The sequence below is a fragment of the Cyprinus carpio genome, chromosome A12 (assembly GCF_018340385.1).
Source record: "Cyprinus carpio isolate SPL01 chromosome A12, ASM1834038v1, whole genome shotgun sequence".
NCBI classification, from domain to species: domain Eukaryota; kingdom Metazoa; phylum Chordata; class Actinopteri; order Cypriniformes; family Cyprinidae; genus Cyprinus; species Cyprinus carpio.
Window position 1 is genome coordinate 18,612,241 of NC_056583.1, and position 21,311 is coordinate 18,633,551.

A 21,311-nucleotide genomic window follows, 5' to 3' on the forward strand; every position below is an offset into this window, starting at 1 on the left:
TGATTGTCTTGGCCTGTTACATCTTTCACACTTTCATCAACATTTTCCTCACTGTTAATGATATTAGGATTCTTATCCTCATATTCTGTGTGTCTCTCAGATGTTTGTGTTTCTCTTTCTTTGGTTGTTCTAGTTGTGAACTTCACCAACCTATGCTTTTGGACCTTCTTTGTGTTGGGATAGAACACTAGATAAGCCGGACTGTTTTTATCATAGCCAATGAAAATACCCTGTTCGCATCTAGAGTCTAATTTGCCTATCTCTTTTTTTGTAAGCAAAACTTTCTGCATTTTGGAAATGTCTGGCTTTCTGTCTGTGAATAACTCATATGGTGTTTTCTTTGTACGTCTACAGTAGCACCTGTTTCTCACTTAAGCTGATGTTTGCATAGCGTAGTTCTAGAACTCATCTGGTAACTTGCTTTCTATCAGTAAGCACCTGCTCATGTCATAGAGTGTTCTCCAACCTCTCTCTGCTGTGCCATTCTGGTGAGGCGAATAAGGTGCAGATGTTTCATGTCTAATCTTATTCTCTGTAATCAGTGCCTGAAAGTCTCGACTCATAAATTCAGTTCCATTATCTGAACGGATGCACTTGACTTCTCCATAAGGTGCTATGCCTGCCATGAACATTTCTGTGGCTCGTTCTGTGTCTGCCGTAGGACTTTAGAAAATACACTAACATAGTACCTGAGTAGTCATCTGTAAAAGACTGTGCATACCTGTACCCTTCTTTGCTCTGTTTTGGCATTGGGCCGGCCAAATCAATGTGAATTATTTTTAAAGGTTTCTCTGCCTTTCTGTCTGGCTCTCTGTTTCTTGTCTGAGTGAATTTTCCCCTCGTACACACTTCACATAACCGGTTTTGGCTTACTGTGCTTCCTTTTATCTCCATGCCTCTAACCACACCTTGTAACTTTCGTATATCTTCATAGTTACAATGACCCAAAATTTCATGCCACATTTGTAAATCATGACATAATTTGCACTGGTCAACACTTTCTTCAATAGTTGGCAAATAATACAAATTTCCACTTTCGTGGATGTCAAACCTGCTACCGTCTTTGGTAACCATGTGACTGTTACCCCTTTTAAAGGTAATTGTTACTCCTCCATTTGTTGCCCTTGCTACTGAGAAAATGTCATGTGGGTATGAAGGCATGTATAGTGCGTCCCTTAGCTGAGCTCTGTGATGTCATCCAGTGTCTTCTAGGAAATAAATCACCGCTGTTCCTCTTTGTTGTGACATTCCGCTGCTCTTTGTCCCGTGGCTAGTTCCACTGAATGAGTCTCAGGTTGAAAAGAGCTGTCAAAGTTTTAGAACTTTCTGATGCCTTTTACAATGTGAGATGTCGCTCCAGCATCTACCATGATGTCGTTCTTCGTTACGTGGCTTGCGGTCTTTCATACTCTTGAGTGTTCAGCTTTGAAGAGGTGGTCCTGGTCACTGTCTCGTTCATCTGCAACCTTTCTGGCACCATCTTGGTCACCCTTTTTCTTGCACAGGAATTCAGCATGTGTACAATTTTTACAATGGTTGCACCACACCTGCTTTTAACAATTTCTTGCTTTGTGTCCTTTTAATCCACATTAGCGGCATCAGTGGGCTCATGCAAAATAGTTTCTTTTAGCTTTAGAGTGTGCATATAACCTAGGAATCCCAAAGGTCATTTTTATCTTAGGATCCATCAAACAAAAGCTGCGGTATCTGGAATCCTGCCACTCTGCTTGCCATTTTGTAGAGTCGCTGTCTTTTTATGCATCTTTTAAACAAGGCCGTTAGCTTTTACTGAATAACGGGTAATACGTCGCGTATAACTTGCTCAAAACGCCCACTTGCTTCCGTGACTGGCCCCATCACCTGTTGAGCTCGAGTGCGCAGTTCACTATCAATCAGATATGAAGACAAAACGTTGCTCAAGGTTTATTCACGTCTTCTGCATGTCAGCATCTTTTTATTCAGCATGAACTTTTCACAAAAACTTCCGCATCAGCTTAGTACAACGTTGAGATGTAAAACACGTAACAACATACGTCATCACTCCCATACCATAATACCTTTAAATAAATCAATAGGTAATTTGGCTGATACCGTAATGCAATGTATAAGAGTGAAATACTTAACATACATTAAGTTGCTCAAGCAAGTGGCAACACATTTAAACACATCATATAGTCTACTTTTCTTACGGTACAAGTAGGCTATCACAAACATTTTAAATTAAAACTCACCACTGACAGAAACAGTCGACTCTCGTGCCTTTTCTTTTGCATTTAAATCTTTATTGCAAGCAATCCCATGCTCTTAAAGAACTTTGTTTTTCTACCATCACAAGTGCATCTATTATGTTGCCTTATCTAAAAGTGCACTTTTCCTTGTTTTAAACCTAGCCAAAAAGCCACGTGTTGACTGTGGAACACAGTAGACTTTAATCATATCAATTTATTGTGAAATTACTACATTTTCAAGTCAATCTATGTTAATTTTTACCACGAACAATGCGCTGTCACTTTAATTCAGCATGTGCAGCACAGCAATAATAGACCCGGTGCGTAAACAATCGCTGCACTGCTGCAAACCGCTGCTGGAATGCAACGCTTACGCACTGCAGACGAAGTATACATTATACAAGACTGAGGTGGATGTGCTTGTTTTGTTTTTGTTTTTGTTTTTGTTGGAAACAAAATAAATTGAAGTTTGCAGTCACACCAAATTTCTCAAATCATTCATGTCTTTCGGTTCATTCCGTGTAACTGGCTGTATTATAATAAGCTTTAATAGAAAACTACTACTGAAAAACTACTTTCTGAAGATGCACAGTACTCTAAGTGACAAAATCTACACTGAATTCTCTATTTTGCTTGCTGTTCTGTGGTTTCAGGACCTCTGGTACGACTGGAAGGTGGCGACAATAGAAAAGAGGGCAGAGTGGAGGTGTTTCTTAATGGAGAGTGGGGCAGCGTCTGTGATCATGGCTGGAATGATGTCAATGCTGCCGTTGTCTGCAGACAGCTCGGATTCACGTACAGAACCATTTGCATCAGTTTAAAACAAAATAGCTCAAAAGCATCTCATAATCAGTACTATGGAATATGATTTATTATTTCTCAGGAACGATGAATACAGATAGCTGAGTAGAAGAAAAGTACTGAAATGTATTTTTTTGCTCTCTATGGCAGTGGGGTGTCAAAAGCAAGGCCGATGGGTTATTTCGGAGCAGGGAAGGGGACCATCCATCTGACCAACGTGAGGTGCACTGGGAAGGAGTCGCTCCTCGGAGAGTGCCCTTCTAAAGGACAAGACAGCCACACTTGTAAGCATGGACAGGATGCAGGTGTTGTGTGTGATTATTTGCCAGAGCCAGAGGCTGACATAGCAGTGGTGGGCACACACACCTGCGGTTTGAGAGCTGGCGCTGAGAGACGCAGCAAGAGGATTATTGGAGGTTATAAATCTCTCAGGTAAGCAGTCATCTAAATTTTACTGCTGTTAAATCAGTTCTAGAACACATGTTGTGGACATTTGTTCAGATACAATTTATTTTATTGCATATAAAGATCACGCTTAATTTAAGATGTAAACTATTGTCATAAAATGAATTCATTAAAATGTTTGAAATATAGCTATAACTAAAATAGCTATAACTAAAATAGTTAAAAAAGTTAGCTATAACTAAAATAGCTTCTAAAAACTTTCCAGATACCCCCACACTGTACAAAAAGTACTTTGAAACAATTTTCACTCAGAAATTGCTAGTATATTTCACAAATAATTACAAGGAAACAGAAATTATTATTATTATTTTTTTAAATAATTTTTTTATAGTGCATATGCAATTAAACAGATTTCACCCCAAACTCATGCCATTGCGGTGTTGTTATTGTCAACCAAATCTAAAACTATTAAAAATTTGTTTTGGTAATCATAATAAAGTTTAAATAAAATGAAATATATATATATATATATGTATATATATATTAAAAAAAAAAAAAAAAAAACAGGATTCAAATAATATGAAAAACAAAAATCTGAAATGTTCAGCAAAAGTCAAAAACTTTTCTTTTCAGCAAATTGGAATAAGTTGAAGTTGAAGTACCAAAACTAAAACTGTAATCAAAATAAAACTAAATAGAAATATACATATCAGTGGTGACTGTCAGTTTATGTGCAACCGGCAGAAGAACAACAAAAATACTAAAACCTAATAAAAAAAAATTGAAAATATGCAAATAAAAGCTAATTCAAAATATAAATAAATACAGCAATAGTGTTTAAATACAACAATAGGTTGAGCCAGTGTTTCTGTTTTTTTTGTTTCTGTTTTTTTAATTGCACTACAAACCCTCAGTGATTGTACTTTTGTGTTAACCGACATAGAAATAGCCTACTTTGCCAGTTGTTTCTAAATATTAATCTAAAATGATTTATTAATTTTAACATCTAAAAATTAATATGCTTTAAATTAGAATTGTGTTTATAAGTTCTTTGATTGTTAAAATTCAATGCTGCTACTCTCTACTTTAAACTGCTCTTTTACTGCAGATAAATATGACTCTATTTCTCCACCACATCCATTGTGTTTGTGTCTGTATGTGTTTGTTTGTGTGTGTGTGTGTGTGTGTGTGTGTGTGTGTGTGTGTGTGTGTGTGTGTGTGTGTGTGTGTGTGTGTGTGTGTGCGCACATATGTATACCCCACAGGGGTGACTGGCCCTGGCAGGCGTCCCTGTGGCTCAGATCCCAATCTAAAGGGAATCAGCCTCTGTGCGGAGCCACTCTCATCAACTCCTGCTGGCTGCTCACTGCAGCTCATTGCTTCAAACAGTAAGAGAGACACCTGCTGGACATCAGTGCTATTAACTGCTATACTTAGGCTCCTCAACTCCTGAATCCAATTCCATAATCATTTTTAACTGATTTTGATTGAAATGAAGTCACTGAGAGCACAAAAATAAGTGGCCAATTTAGAAGCATTGTGAACATGTTTTCCAGATATCATCAGTTAACATATTAAGCAGCACAACTGTTTTCAGCATTAATAATAATAAATGTTTGTTGGACACCAAATTAGAATATTAAAGCATATTAAAGTGATTTATGAAAGATCAAGTCACACGGAAGACTGTAGTAATGACTGCTTAAAATTCAGCTTTGCCATCATAGGGATTAAATTATATTTATTAAATAGAAATCAGTTTAATACAGGTCCTTCTCAAAAAATTAGCATATTGTGAAAAAGTTCATTATTTTCCATAATGTAATGATAAAAATTAAACTTTCATATATTTTAGATTCATTGCACACCAAGTGAAATATTTCAGGCCTTTTTATTGTTTTAATACTGATGATTTTGGCATACAGCTCATGAAAACCCAAAATTCCTATCTCAAAAAATTAGCATATCATGAAAAGGTTCTCTAAACGAGCTATTAACCTGATCATCTGAATCAACTAATTAACTCTAAACACCTGCAAAAGATTCCTGAGGTTTTAAAAACTCCCAGCCTGGTTCATTACTCAAAACCGCAATCATGGTTAGACTGCCGACCTGACTGCTGTCCAGAAGGCCATCATTGACACCCTCAAGCGAGAGGGTAAGACACAGAAAGAAATTTCTGAACGAATAGGCTGTTCCCAGAGTGCTGTATCAAGGCACCTCAGTGGGAAGTCTGTGGGAAGGAAAAAGTGTGGCAAAAAACGCTGCACAACGAGAAGAGGTGACCGGACCCTGAGGAAGATTGTGGAGAAGGACCGATTCCAGACCTTGGGGGACCTGCGGAAGCAGTGGACTGAGTCTGGAGTAGAATCATCCAGAGCCACCGTGCACAGGCGTGTGCTTTTGAACCAGAAACAGCGGCAGAAGCGCCTGACCTGGGCTACAGAGAAGCAGCACTGGACTGTTGCTCAGTGGTCCAAAAGTACTTTTTTCGGATGAAAGCAAATTTTGCATGTCATTCGGAAATCAAGGTGCCAGAGTCTGGAGGAAGACTGGGGAGAAGGAAATGCCAAAATGCCTGAAGTCCAGTGTCAAGTACCCACAGTCAGTGATGGTCTGGGGTGCCATGTCAGCTGCTGGTGTTGGTCCACTGTGTTTTATCAAGGGCAGGGTCAATGCAGCTAGCTATCAGGAGATTTTGGAGCACTTCATGCTTCCATCTGCTCAAAAGCTTTATGGAGATGAAGATTTCGTTTTTCAGCACGACCTGGCACCTGCTCACAGTGCCAAAACCACTGGTAAATGGTTTACTGACCATGGTATTACTGTACTCAATTGGCCTGCCAACTTTCCTGACCTGAACCCCATAGAGAATCTGTGGGATATTGTGAAGAGAAAGTTGAGAGACGCAAGACCCAACACTCTGGATGAGCTTAAGGCCGCTATCGAAGCATCCTGGGCCTCCATAACACCTCAGCAGTGCCACAGGCTGATTGCCTCCATGCCACGCCGCATTGAAGCAGTCATTTCTGCAAAAGGATTCCCGACCAAGTATTGAGTGCATAACTGAACATAATTATTTGAAGGTTGACTTTTTTTTGTATTTAAAAACACTTTTCTTTTATTGGTCGGATGAAATATGCTAATTTTTTGAGATAGGAATTTTGGGTTTTCATGAGCTGTATGCCAAAATCATCAGTATTAAAACAATAAAAAGACCTGAAATATTCAGTTGGTGTGCAATGAATCTAAAATATATGAAAGTTTAATTTTTATCATTACATTATGGAAAATAATGAACTTTTTCACAATATGCAAATTTTTTGAGAAGGACCTGTATTTCACAATATTACTCATTTCTGTATTCTGTATTTTTGATCAAATAACATTTAAATAAAACATTAGTGAGCATAAGAGACTTCTTTCGGAAACATAAAAAAATCTTATCAACCTCTCTTTTGAATGTTAATGTACATATTAATGTGTACAAATCATTGCTCTGTAATCAACTCGAGCAGAAGTCGTGCTCAGTTTTAGAATGATTAACATAAGACAGCTCCTGTAAATCAGCACTAAAGTAACACTCAATTAAAATGAGATTAGCAGAGGAATGATTGAAATGGTAGTGTATCATCTGTAATATGAATGAATGTCTTGATTCTACAGGTTTGGAAGTGATGCTTCACGGTACATGGTGAAGCTCGGGGATTATAACACACAGGAGCAGGATGATTTTGAACATGTCCTCTCTCCAGAGCGCATAGAAGTGCACAAGAAGTACCGAACAGAGAGCTGGGAGCATGACGTGGCTCTGATCCGGCTGAAGGGCGCTGAGGGGAAGTGCGTGTCCTTTAACCCTCATACTAACGCCGCCTGCCTGCCTGCACCTGGCAGCAAGTGGGGCAAGAGACCTGCATCATGTGTCATCACTGGCTGGGGAATGACAGGTAATATTGTGTTGTTCTTTTCTTACAAGGGCACAATTTTGGCACAACATGAAATGTGTATATATATATTTTATATAAAAAATCCTTTGAAAAGTTCTTAAAGAATCTTAAAGATTTTTTATGTTTTTGAAAGAAATCTCTTATGTTCACCAAGGCTGTAAAAAATACTGTAAAAACAGCAATATTTTGAAGTATTATTACAATTTAAAAGAACTGTGTTCTATTTAAATATATTTTTAAATGTATTAAGTTTGTTCCTGTGATGCAAAGCTGAATTTTTAGCAGCCATTACTTCATTCTTCAGTGTCACATGATCCTTCAGAAATCATTCTAATTTGCTGATTTGGAGCTCAAGAAACATTTCTTACTATTGTCCATTTTTAAAACAGTTGATGCTGCATTATATTTTTGTAGAAACGGTGCTTAAGAACCTTTTAAAGGTTTATGCTTTAAAGTAAGATTTTTTCAAAGAAATTAATACTTTTTTTCCCAGCAAGGACACACTAAATTGATAAAATGTAAATGATTCTTGTATTGTTACAAAATATATTTATTTCAAATTAAAGCTGTACATTTGAACTTTCTTTTGAATCAGGTAATGTTTCTTGACCACCAAATCTGCACATTATAATGATTTCTGAATAATCATGAAACACTAAAGACTGGAATAAATGGCTCATGAAAATAAAACTTTGCCCTCATTTTACAATTTATTATATATAATAACATTTCTTATTTGTAATATAATTTCACAATATTACTGTTTTTACTGGATTTATGATCAAATGTTTGCAGCCTTGGTGAGCATAAAAGACTTCTTTCAAAAACATTAAAAAAAAATAAATTACGATTCCAAACTTGAGCAGTCTTCATTACATGTTATTCAAAAAAAAAAAGAAAAAAAAAAAGTTTCAATTTTTAATCTTTTATCAGTTATTATTAAAGTTAAAAGAGATAGTTCTTCCAAAAAAAATTTAATTAACTTTCATTGTATGGACAAAAAACATTTTTTCAAAATATTTACTTTCATGTTCAACATAAGAAAGTCATACCGTTTTGAAAAAACATTGGGACAAGAGTCATTTTTGAGCAGCTGTCCCTTTAAATGGATTGCAACATTTTGTCTTTCCCTTATTTTTCAGACACTGAGCATCCCAGCACTCTTCTTCAGGCCTGGGTACCTCTTCTGCCCTCGTGGCAATGTAAGAAGCGTTACGGCGAGCGTTTCACTAGCCACGACATGCTGTGTGCTGGCAGTATGACGTCTGATCTCAGAAAGCATGCTGACAGCTGCCAGGGCGACAGCGGGGGTCCGTTAGTGTGTCAGGGTGAGGCAGGGCGCTGGGTACTGACAGGGGTCATTTCCTGGGGTCACGGCTGCGGTGACCCCTCGTACCCAGGTGTATATTCACGGGTCAGTCGTTACCTGCCCTGGATCGAACAGGTGACGCACAGCACCGCCCCTCTCCAACACTGAAGCACAACTCTTTCCGAAAACCACCTGCACGTCACACTTCAGAGAACTAGGACTCTGTTAAAGGAAAAACAAGATCCTGAGAGTGTTTGACACCTGCTATAATCTTTGAACACCCTGGATCTTAATTCCTCTGTATTCTGTAAAGTTCAGTTTTATGTCTTTAGCATTTAGAGATTAGGATCTATTCTTACTCGCAGAGTCTGTGAAGGTTGATACTGTGGAATGATCAGTGTGATGGTAAATGGACAGTTTACTTAAAAATTAAAGTTCTGTCATCATTTACCCACACTCTAGTTCCAAACCTATATAAACGATGACAGAATTGACATTTTTGGGTGAACTGGCCCTTTAAAAGAGTGTGATTCTACCATGCATTTAAAATGTTTGTAGTGCCGTCCAGAGGCTGCAGTGCATGTCAATGTATGTATTGTATTTAAAAGCCATTCGATGCAGCTGCCCAGGCCTTCTGCATGGTAGAGAATGATAGTATAAGCTCCGCAAAAGCAGGTTTATTTCTTATTCTGTGGGGCGGAAGAAAACTGAATGGATTCCTCTGCTATCCTTATTTAACAGAAGGCTTGAACTGCTCCTCTAATTTTCAAGGAAACATTTTCAGTGTTGTGGATTAGACAAGTAAAATGAATCACGTAGGCTTTTTTTAGATAGCGACAGTCGAAGTGATCTTTAAAGCCATGTGTCTTCTAGATGTGTCATACATCTAATGCAGTAATTTGATTTTAATCATGTACAGTAAATCATGATATTTAACACATTGGTTTACCAAGTATGCTCTGTATCAGTTTTGATGCATTAACATACAGCTCTTGAAGATAAATACTCAGTATGTTTTGATTTGTCTCAATCTTAGTAGACGTTTTATGACATCAATGGCATTTTAAATTCATAATAGTGGAACACCTAATGTGACTTTTCTCTTATTTGTCATTGTGATTTACAATACAATGTGTGTCATTCTGTAAATGCAGTATAGCAGGTGATAATGGATTTTATCCGTTCAAAGGGTAAAATCAAGAGGAGTTTTTCACTTCTAATGTATTGAAAGAGCACGTGACTATGTTTTGGTTGACAGTCAGTAAAGTCGTTCCTGTTCTTTGTTCTATGAACTTTGTGTTTTCATCCAGTGGGTGGCGATATTGTGTGTTTTTTGTTTTACTCAGATCTGTTCAGCGCTGTATCTAGAAAAAGATTCTTCAGCCTGTTTCATATTTTAAACCCATTTTGACTGTTTCTTCATTACAGAACATAATTTCAGTGATATTCATGCAAATAATGGTAGATTTCTGTAGAAGAAAGAAAAATGTAAATATCAAGGGCTCTTTAAAATTGGTCATTAAAAAAGGCAATAGGCATCTAAGATGATGATGATGCATGGCTGAGAATGTAAAAGCCAAGAGTGTCAAATACAATCAAATTTGTATGGCCAGTTTTATTGATCGCACATTTGGACTTGAACGATTTCCATTTGTGTAAAATATAAACGGCTGGGGTGAAAGTAATATGACATTTAAAAAGTCTAAATGATTATCTTTTCAGGTATATCTCATTGGCTGATATTTTCATATGGGCATGAATGTCCATTTTTATGGGTGCAACAAAAACGAATTGCTCCCTAAAACACTGACTCAATTTACTTGCAAGATCTGAAATGAAAGCTAGTTCTTAACATTAGAAAGTTATATTCAGCCTGCTTTACAATCAGTGTATATTGTCTTACAGATTCCTCTAATAATCTGGTATTGCCTGCTAAATTAGTTAACAGGCATATATTATTCATGTATTCTTAATGTAAGTGGAGCTATGCCTTCCGATGGGCCTTCATATTTCTACAGCATTATATTGCTATAAAAACCATTAGGCCTACACATTCATCATGGATTTGCAAAAGAAAAGAAAAAAAGAGTGGTTTGGTTTAGATCTCAAATTACAACTTTTTTAATTAATTTATTATTTATTTATTTATTTATTTGCTTAGTTGGTCTTGTAGGTTAATTCTGGAGATGTATTAAATGCAAACCGCGGACTGTACTGAGTGCTCCTCCTCTCTAAAGGCTAACGTCTTTCTGTGTTTTGGATGGTGCCTGCTTAGATCTTCAAAAGCCATTCTAAAAGTAAACTACACAGAAGACTGTTCAAAGCAGCCAATCACTGCATCAGAGCTTTGGGACTCTTCATCAAGGGCCGTGATAAGAGCTCATCTCCCTGACACACTGGAGAGGGCTGATGTCTGTTGCATGTCATGCAAGCATCTGTTTGTATGTTGATGTTCTCAGTCATTACCAAGTCTTTGATTTTCTGTAAAAAAAGCTTTGAATATTTAATGTGTGACAAGTGCCAAAATAAAGTGACCTCTTCTTGTGGCATTCACATGGTTTTATTATTTTATATATTTATTAGAAATACAGTTTTGAAAATTATTGGATACATTTTAAATGGATTATAGTTAGAATTTAGGACATTCTACAACTGAACTGTTTTGTGCTGCAAAAATAACATGCTAAATAAAAAAATCCAAAAAATAAATGTTGTTATAATAAATGATAAAATAATCTTTGCCATAAAGCAATATGAGTTTTAACTTTTGCTTGGATTCTACTGTAATTCAAATTTACTGTACCTCATCAAAATTTACATAACTGTAAATACTGTATTGGCAGAAAAATACCATTGTAAATTTTGTAAGGGTTATATAGTTTTTAATTTTTATATATATAATATATAAATAGTATATAATTATAGTATATAATTTTTACTCTCTTTTTTTCGTTGTTGTTGTTGTTACATGTAAGAACTTGATGTAAAAAATAATGTGACCCATACTCAGAATTCATGCTCTGCATTTAACCCATTCAAAGTGCGCACGCACGCACGCACACACCGTGAACAGCCATTTATGCTGCAGCGCCCGGGGATTAGTTGGGGGTTCAGTGCCTTGCTCAAGGGCACCTCAGTCGTGGTATTGCCGGCCCGAGACTCGAACCCACAACCTTAGGGTTAGGAATCAAACTCTCTAACCATGAGGCCACGACTTCCCCATATATATTTATTAATAGTAATATGTTTTATTTATAAACTGTAACTATGTCCTTCATAAAAAAAAATAATACTAAAAATGACGCTAACAATGAATAGCTGATGCCAGGTTAATATGGTTATTTTTCTATAGATTTTAAGAAAAATCAAATAACTTACTTTTAAAAATGTATTTATTTTGCACATTTTGATTTAGTTATCACAGCTATGAACCATGATTTTGTACTTGGTGATTGGTTTGCAGGGTGCATTGCTCAATATAGACAGCATCTATTCGACGACATTGACAATTTTTTTTATTTTATTTTACTCTACAATTAGTTAAAATACATTTATTTTTGCAAGTATATAATTTATTAACTTAATCCTCAAGTCACATATAACATTATATATATACAAAATACAATATGCTATTTAAAAAAAAAAAAAAAAATTATTTAGCTATCACCAAAACACATTGTTGATCTGATAGAATGTTTCATTAAAAAATCACCTTATTAATCTGCAAAAACAACTAGTAGCCTAGGTAGCACACAACGACAGGGGTGTAGTGCATGGATGGAGGAGCTCAGAACTTCGGGCTGTTGTGAAGAACCCTCCCCGACCGCGCGCCCGTCAGCTGCTCTCGCTCATTCGATCTCGCACGCTGAAGATGGCGGAGCAGCGCGAGCGGCGAAGGATGCGCTCACGAGACATCAAAGTTCTTTCTGTGGCGTTCAGATGAATCGGATTTTCGCGACCGCTCTGAAAGTGGACATTTCAAACGGTAAGGGGATGCGTGTATGCGCTATGATTGCTGCGTTACATGCGCGGAGTGTATAGGGCTGCTCTAGAAACACACGAGCACACTGGTTTAGCGTTGACTTCAGTTGCAATGTGGCAGTCCCGACAGATGCAGGAACATCTCGCCTTCAGCCTTAAGCAATGCAATGCACGAGGACTAGAGTGTTGCGTGACATGTTTGAAGAACTAGGTATGTACTAGGAGATTGCTTATAGATTGGAGACAAATCAGTGCTATTGTTTGCAAAGTTGTAATGTTTACAGTTTCCTTGAGACCATCAAATTCTCTACAGTCAGTACAATAGCAGGGGAGAGACCTGTCAAAATGTTTAAATGCCTCTTGAAATGCGTTTTGTCGTTTATTTTTTGTTTTTGTTAGGCTTTTATAACTCAAGGGACTGTTGCACATTTATGCGGTGGAATGGGATTATTTATTTATTTGTAGCAGAGATTTTCAGATGTTGCTTATATTTGACCGATAACGATTATTTTTATATTAAAGTGTTCGATTAATTTTATACATAACTGATTTTTAATTTTAGACAGTAATGTTGATTAAAATACAAAACATGGATATATTTATTATGAATGTTTGATAAATAATATTACCCTAATAACTACTGTTTTGTGATCTAAATGTTCACAAACATTTATTATTGTTTGTAATAATTTTGCTGCTAAAAAAAAGCCTTTACCTGTGAATGCCATTTGCTGTGTTGTTTTTAAATACTGACCAAATAGTGGCATTTATCAGTAGCCTAAAATAAAGAACCGATAACCAATTAAGTTTGTAAATGTGAATATCGGTTACAAAATAACATTTAAACCAATTACCAATCTGTGTCTATTATAAAGGACTTTTTGTCTGAGTTATTCCCATGTAATTCAAAGGACAAATAAACCTGTTGATGTATCTTTTTGCTAAAACATGACTTACAGCCTTTAATTGTTTTGCTCTGGGCATTTGCGGTATTGTCAACGTGCATTCTGTGACATTCTGCCAAGGTGTGTGGGAAGTTTTCTCTTGATGTGTTTATTTTGTTTGTGTCATGCACATCGAAAATGTTTTCAAGAGAAAAGCCAAGAGGAAGGCGTGCAGTTGAAGTTGATATCATTTGCTGTCATTCTGACATAAGAATATCAGTTAAGTGACATATTTCATAGCACAAGGGCCTGTTTGCTTTTGAGATGCTTGTTAAAGTTCTACGTTTTCAGGGAATTGCAGGACTGTATGATTAGGAAAGCATCTGTTTTCTTCCCTGTGAAGCCTCACCGCAAGATAGTTTCATTGGCTGTGCATCCAAGCACATCAATTTCTGTGATTTAACACTATAAATTATAAGTCAAATAAAAATTAAGTCTCATTTAATGTGCTTTTGATATGATGTTTGTGGTTCCATATAAAAATGAACCTAGAGTGGAAAGTCACAGAAGGCTGTATTGAAGATTTGAAAGAAAAGACTACTGTTGCTGGTGGAGTGATGGAACATTTGAAATGAAATTATGAAAGTCGTTTTTTAGACCTTTTAGCTTCAACTCAAAAGTAATTACATTCGGCCAGTATTGAAGTAGGAGAAGAGAATAATAAAAGAGCTTTCGTCTCCTTTGAAATGAACCTATTAATGCCTCTCATTCGACTGAGGAACCCAATGAGTGCTGGTCAGAGAGCTGAAGATGAATACTAGTCACTGAGTGCCTCATTGATGTCCTTGATGAGTCAGATATAATTAAACATTGTTGCTGGAAGGCTTCATTCTCCTGGCTGTAATTTGCTTCATGAAGAGATTAATCAGTGCTCGATGAAAGTGGAGCCAAACCTGTTTATGTGCTTACTGTGTAAATAGACCTACCTTATCTGCTCACGACAACCACCTCCTATCTGTCATATACCCTGGATGCACATTAAACACAGTCACACATGCACACACACTCTTATAAACTAGAATTAATTAGGCTACCTTATTTGTAATGCACTTTCATGCACATATAATACTGCGTGCTGGACATCACCAGCTTACTTGTCAAGTTGACATCAAGTAAATTGTAAGGATTTTTCTACAGTCTGAATAGGTGAGTCAACAAAGCTGTTCTTTTCTTAGGAGCCAAACGCATACTTTATTACTGTATATGAAAGCTAATTCTTGCAGTGCAAACCAAGGCCATGGTATATTAGTGGCTGATAACACAGTGTGTCAGACCAATTCAAACACAATTGGCCAGTGTTTTTTTTTAGCATGAATAATTGCTATATTTAAAGGAACTAAACAAAGTGTGGTTGGTTTGTACAGTACATGTCTTGTTTTATTAATTCATGTTCAGTAGTGTAGTAACCACAGTGCACCCATTGTCTGCTAATAATTTTAGTGTTCTGTTGTCATTTGGCTGTTCCATAGTTTAGACTTAATGTAATGCTTTTTCATTATTGTTTCAGAGTTTATTTTATAAGGGGGCTTGCGTGGTGGCGTTCTGTTTGTGGTGTGGAATGCTGCAATGCCTGGTTGCAGTCCTAACCAATATCTATAAAACATTCCTTCTTCAATTCCCAAGGACTGAGTTGCTCTGAGTCACTGAATTCTGAGAGTACTGATTTCATTTTGAATTTATTAACTATAAGATGTTTTGTTGGATTCTGTCTCTCTGTTAGAAGGAAGTAGACAGCAAGGTGGCTCACTAAGTTTGGAAAAAAAGCCTCTGTCTATGTCTTAGGGCTATCAGCCTCTAGAAATATGAATAAACACCCTGATATTTTGTGTTTCAGCTAGGTTTGCCGTGATAGACGGTGCTGACGGTGAAGCCGTTGTTTTGATGATTTATAGTAATAAAAGTTAGCATTGTTTAGCCAATATTATCGGCTGATATGAGCCTGTCGCCGATATATCAGTATCGGCAAATTTGCCACCGATATGATTTTTTTTTTTACAGAACATATAACACAGATTAAATGCTTCTGAATGGTGTTATTACTAAGCCGTGCCTCCAAGCTTTCTTATTAATTTTGCTAATAAACATTCTGCGTTTCTTATTTATTTAATTATATACAGTATATTGCACAGTGCTTTTAAGCTATTTGAAGGAAAGCGAGGAAAAGAAGGAAGATTCAAACAAACTAAAAACGAACAGTTGCTTTACCCCAAATTGCTGCTATTTGAAAGTGAAAGTAAAATGCGCATGCCACTTTTATAAGCTATTTAAACGTTTTTTATAAGCTATTTAAAAGTGAAGGAAAGTGAGGAAAGGAGGGAATGCCCCCGCCCCCATGGTGATACCGGTATTACCGGTGTTGTCACACGCCGATTAACTGGTGGGAAAATTTCCTCACCATCACGACCCTAGTTTCATCATGATGTGTTTAGTAAAATGACAATGGGGAAAATCACCCAGAATGTCTAATCTGTATTTTAGTTGCCAGTTGTTTTCCGTAGGATGACATTTCATTGTAAATCTAACTGTGGAGGTTTCCAATTAAAGTTGGATCTCTTGGTAATGTGCACGATGACGCTCTTTGTAAATGGCTGAGGGTACTTCTTCTGGTTGTAAAAAATCCTTTTGTTTTCTTATCAGAGCTGCAAACCACTCATGGTGGAGTCATCATGATCATCTATGTGGGAACATTCACATTTAAACCAACAGGTGCAAATGTCTGCTCAGTTTAAACTAGGATCAAGATGCTAACAATAGAATGCATAAAGAAAGTCAAAGGTAGTGTCTTCAGGTCTCCAAGACGAGTACGTCCTGTCCCCAGGCAGTAGTCTCCAAGTCTCGCAAGCCGAGAGTTGCTGCTCTCTCTCTCTATGAGAAGGAAGTTAGGAATGGATGCAATGTTGAAAAACCTGGTGGGGGGAGGGTGACGTGCTGCTCCACGGGGAGCCAAGAGCTGTCTGGTCAGGGATCAAATTCTCACACTGTTGGCTTGCTCGCATCCATAATTCATGTGCTTTTTTACTTGCAGAGGAAAATGTGCTGTGCTTTTTCTTCTACTCTCTCCTGCTCTCTTTTGCTCTTGTATTTGCTTTTGTCCTTTCATTTCATCAACCCGTAACAACTATTCTCTCTGACATGAAAGAGTCCGCTTGAAAGCAGGCATTATTTGCTGGGAAATCTGTAGATTTTGGGGGATTTTCATTTTCATTTTTCTGCCTGTACTCCTTCCTGTGGCTCTTAGACTTATTTTTCTTCACAATGCATTTTACATAGGTTAGGGATGTGAAAGCTATGTATTTTCGAAATATATTAGCCTGTGGGTTGCATGAATGACTAGTTGAATAGTCATCTGACCTTGATAGCATGTGTTTCTTCAAATATCAATTTTTACCAGAAGCACCTGGAAGTTTAGGTGTGTTCACTTCACGTCATGTAGGAATTACTGTAATTATGAGATTACAACTTGTAAACTTTGTAATTAAAATTAAAAAGGGGTCAGTCGTGGCCTTTGGTAACCCAAAGGTCACGGGTTCGAGTCTTGGTACCAGCAGGGATTGTAGGTGGGGGGAGTGAATGACCAGTGCTCTCTTCCACCCTCAATACCATGACTGAGGTGAGACCTTTGAGCAAGGCACCCAACTGCTCCCTGGGCACCGCAGCAAAAATGGCTGCCCACTGCTCTGTGTGTGTGTGTTCACTACTCACTGCTGTGTGTGTGCACTTGGATGGGTTAAATGCAGAGCACAAATTCTGATTATGGGACACCATACTTGGCCACACGTCATGTTACTTTCACTTTAAATTAAAATGCATTATAATGTTGTTAAGCAATTATTTCATTTTATGTATGTTTAATAATTCCTATAATTCACTGTTGTAAAAAATGTAGAAAAATTAACTTGAAAAAAAATGAACAAAATGCAGCTTAATTTGGCTAGTACATGGTTGAAAAGATCTAATATACCAGTAAATAAATGATTTAGTAAGTATATTAATAAGGCATTTGCAAAATGAGATATTTAGCTACATTGTGATTTTGTCTATTGATTACGAGATTACGTATTCATTTTGCAGTTGTTGCCATAGAAATCCATTATTCCAAGGACATGAGCAACTCTGAATAGAATACCTTGGTTGTCATTTAGTCATTTATGAATGCAGCATTTGACATGAGAATGTTGCTAAGCTAACAATGTGATACTCTGAGCATCAAAATACACACACACACACAAAAATGGCTAAAATAGTCAGTTTTTATCGGATGTTTTATATCGAGACACGGTGGTCATGTGTTAAAGCAAGAAAAAAATCTAAATAAACTAGTCAACCATTGTGACCCTTATTCATAAAGGCCTTTTCTGCTTCACTTATCTCTTTTGAGTGAACTTTATAGAATAAAGATTTTTATGTTCCCACAAAATGAGATATTCTGGGTCCTAGAAACCTCCACCTTGTCAAATACAAGCTGCACCGAGCACAGCAGGGAATGTATTTTTTTTCTCCAAAATCTGTTCACTCAGATAAATCAATTCTCGTTCAGTTCAGTGGTAATATGTTGGCAAAGAAATTGGTTTATCGTGCTTTTTATCCAATCGATCACCAATTATGGCTTATTTGACCAGCTGCAAAAGCTCACATTGTCATAATAAGGTCAGCCCACAGAATGTTATACCACTGATCATCTCCTTATTGACCCAGTGAAAGAAACAGTGAATAGATCTACTATAGAACAGAATTCACTTTACCCCTTAGTGGATTGATCTGTCACCACAGGCTACCAATGAACATTCGGCTTCCAGTGCTCTCGGAGCACAAGGTTACAGTTACCACTTGTACACATATTTAGACACTCATTTTAACTGTCGGTGAAACTAATTTGAAAAGCTGCTCATGATTTAAAACACTACAGTCAAGCTACCACTTTAAAAAAATAGTCCGCTATGCGGGTAAAACTTTATTTTAAGGACCAATTCTCACTATTAACTATAGTTGCTTATTAGCATGCATATTACTAGCATATTGGCTGTTTATTAGTTCTTATAAAGCACATATTAACATTCTGCATGACCATATTCTACATCCCTTAATTCAATTTCATATCAAAACCTAACAACTACCTTACTAACTGTTAACAAGCAGAATATTAGGAGTTTGAGGCAAAAGTCATAATTAAATATATGTGTTCTCTAATCTAACGTGTTACCACTACACTAAAATCTGAAGCTATACGTTTGTACACATTGTGATTTGTATGGAAATTTTAGATTTTTAGAAAAAATCGAGCATGAAGGCCCACACTTTTGATTTTTTGACAAGATTGATGAAACATCTCCACTTACTTCCACTATAGAAAAGTTGTTTATGAGCTATACTGCAGCCAGCCACCACATGGTGATCAAAATGTTTTGGCAATTTATTTATTTATTTATTTTTTTTTACAGTTGCATTTCTAACTACTGTACATTGAAGTTTTTAGAGGGAAATATCTTTTTTTAAATATATAACAGTTGAATGATTTTAATTAAGTGAATGGTATAATTTAATTCTACAATCAGAGCAGTATTGATCTAGCAAAAAAAAAATCTGTTTCTTAATTAAGGTTCTTGCATTCATTAATTCCATTCAATTTGAATGGATAAATTCACACCAGTAAAACTAGAAAGCACATACTGTAAGTCAAGTAACATAATTAAAACCAGTGAACAGCAACATAATCTTTTGTTTGAACCTGTTTGTTTATATGAATAGTCTGAACAAAGACATTCAAAAGTCTTGTTCACAATGACGGCCAGTAAACAGATGGATGACGCAAGTCGTTATACTACTGATTGCTAGTAGGCGTTCATAATTGACTGTAACTGTATCCGGTAGTGAATCACTATTTGCACTCCCATTGGTACTCACCGCACCACGTCACTGCTCATTTGCATACACATGAATGCTGCTTAGAATTGTTTTATGATTTGTGGTCCACCCGCCAACTGAACTGAACTGAATGACTTCAGTTGCTTTGTGGGTGCAGTCGCTGTCAGTGTGAACACCCTCAACACAGACTAATTCACATGCTTGCTATATTTGTTATTTCATTAACAATGGGTGTGTCATCCTTTTGTTTTCAGTGCCCATTAGTACGACCCATTTAGATCTGCCTTTCATTAACCGCAGAGCCTTTCTGCATTCATCACTTTGTGAAACTCCACCATCTACAAAACCATTAGTGTATTTTTTTGGCGAGTCTGTATGTATCTTCATTCCCTTGAAATGACTGGGATTGAAATGACTGGAGGTTTTCTTCATGCTGGGTTGCTTTCAGTCTTGCATCATTTTCTTATGTGCTTTGGACTGAAGGCACTTCAAAGACTGTCATCTTCATGCCATAAATAGAAATCCTTCATTATGGCCTTTCATATTTCTTGGCTATCGTTTATCACACTCCGTTTTCTGTCAGAGAAATCTGTATGAATCAAAACATCACTGCAGTGTGTATGGCAAAGCATGTTGTTGATTTCCGTTTTTCCACAGTTAATCCAAATCACTTTTATAAACTAAGATAAATGCACCCTCCGTCATGGTCTATGTCAGTGCCGATCACATAGTTCATTTATTTTCTGTTAGCCAGCTCAAGAATTATAATTCCTTTGTATTTCTGCAATGAGAGCTTGATCTTTGTTGTTTCTACATCATTGGACAGACTTTCTTTTTTTTTTGTTTTTTTTTTTGAGAATGTAATGAAAGCACCATGTTCAATTTGTCTGATATAACCAGAAATGGATCATTCTAAACATGTTCTTGAAATAATGCACTAAGAATTTTAGTTGTGGAGCTCCGAAAACATATTAGGGTCAGTCAGTTCTCCCATGGTAGCAAATCCTGTTTCCCTGTGCAGCTGCACCGCATGTCTTCAGCTGTACATATGAATCTTCATAGATCATATGAAGGGATAGTTCACCCAAAAATGAAATTTCTGTCATAATTTACTCATCCTCATGTTGTTCCAACCCGGTTTGTTTTTCTTCTGTGGAAAGCAAATAATATATTTTGAAGAAGTGTGTGACTTTCATTGTACTGTAACAACAAAGAGGTCCAATTTCTTCAAAATATCATCTTTTGTGATCCACAGAAGTCATAGGTTTGAAACAAAATGAGGGTGAGCAAATTATTACAGAGTTTCATTTTTGGGTGAACTATCCAATTAAGTATTAGGGTCTGAAGCTTAATAACTCAAAAACTGTCATTTTCACAGTACTCTAATGTATTTCTGTATTGTAAACAGATGATATTTTATTTCACCTTCATCTTGAACACATGCCTATGGGACTGACCTCTGCACAGAGAGCAAACACTGATTATTGTGCTGCATAATACTGCTTCGACTTGTTGTGAAGCAGTACTAGCCATTAACTATAAAGATGGAGTGTATGAGGTGCATATATTTGCATCTTTAATACCATGGCTAACTTTTTTTTTAATATTGTGTAATTTGATGGATTGTTAACCGTACACAGTTCATTCTAAAATGGCCAAAAGTATTTATATTCTTAGCAAGGAACCAATTTGGTTGCTCACAGGATGCCATGAAGATCTTGTAACACATCATGTCATTTTGAATCACTTCACACAACATTTAAAAGTTTCTTTGTTCTAGTTATCTGGTTAAAAAAATAAAATAAAATAAAAAACAGAAAGCAACACAAACACA

The 21,311-nt window shown here is 36.6% G+C and overlaps 2 protein-coding genes across 3 annotated transcripts in view; both read left to right on the forward strand.

Annotated features, from left to right (window-relative positions):
- LOC109099857 (neurotrypsin-like) overlaps positions 1-11,243 on the forward strand; it is a 41,802-nt gene extending 30,559 nt beyond the window's left edge. The window contains exons 10-14 of the mRNA XM_042767976.1: positions 2,882-3,023; positions 3,180-3,461; positions 4,700-4,822; positions 7,101-7,381; positions 8,524-11,243. Coding sequence (XP_042623910.1) covers positions 2,882-3,023; positions 3,180-3,461; positions 4,700-4,822; positions 7,101-7,381; positions 8,524-8,858 — 1,163 coding nt within the window. The 3' untranslated portion in view covers positions 8,859-11,243. The remainder of the gene's footprint in view (positions 1-2,881; positions 3,024-3,179; positions 3,462-4,699; positions 4,823-7,100; positions 7,382-8,523) is intronic.
- A 1,196-nt stretch (positions 11,244-12,439) lies between these two features.
- The window catches only part of LOC109079785 (bifunctional heparan sulfate N-deacetylase/N-sulfotransferase 2-like), a 57,679-nt gene continuing 48,807 nt past the window's right edge, over positions 12,440-21,311 (forward strand). The window contains exon 1 of one of the 2 annotated variants that reach the window (XM_042767974.1): positions 12,440-12,675. The gene's annotated coding sequence lies outside the window, so the exon portion shown is untranslated. Of the gene's footprint in view, positions 12,676-12,711; positions 12,883-21,311 lie in introns of those variants that run through there. The other variant, XM_042767975.1, reaches the window with a different exon arrangement.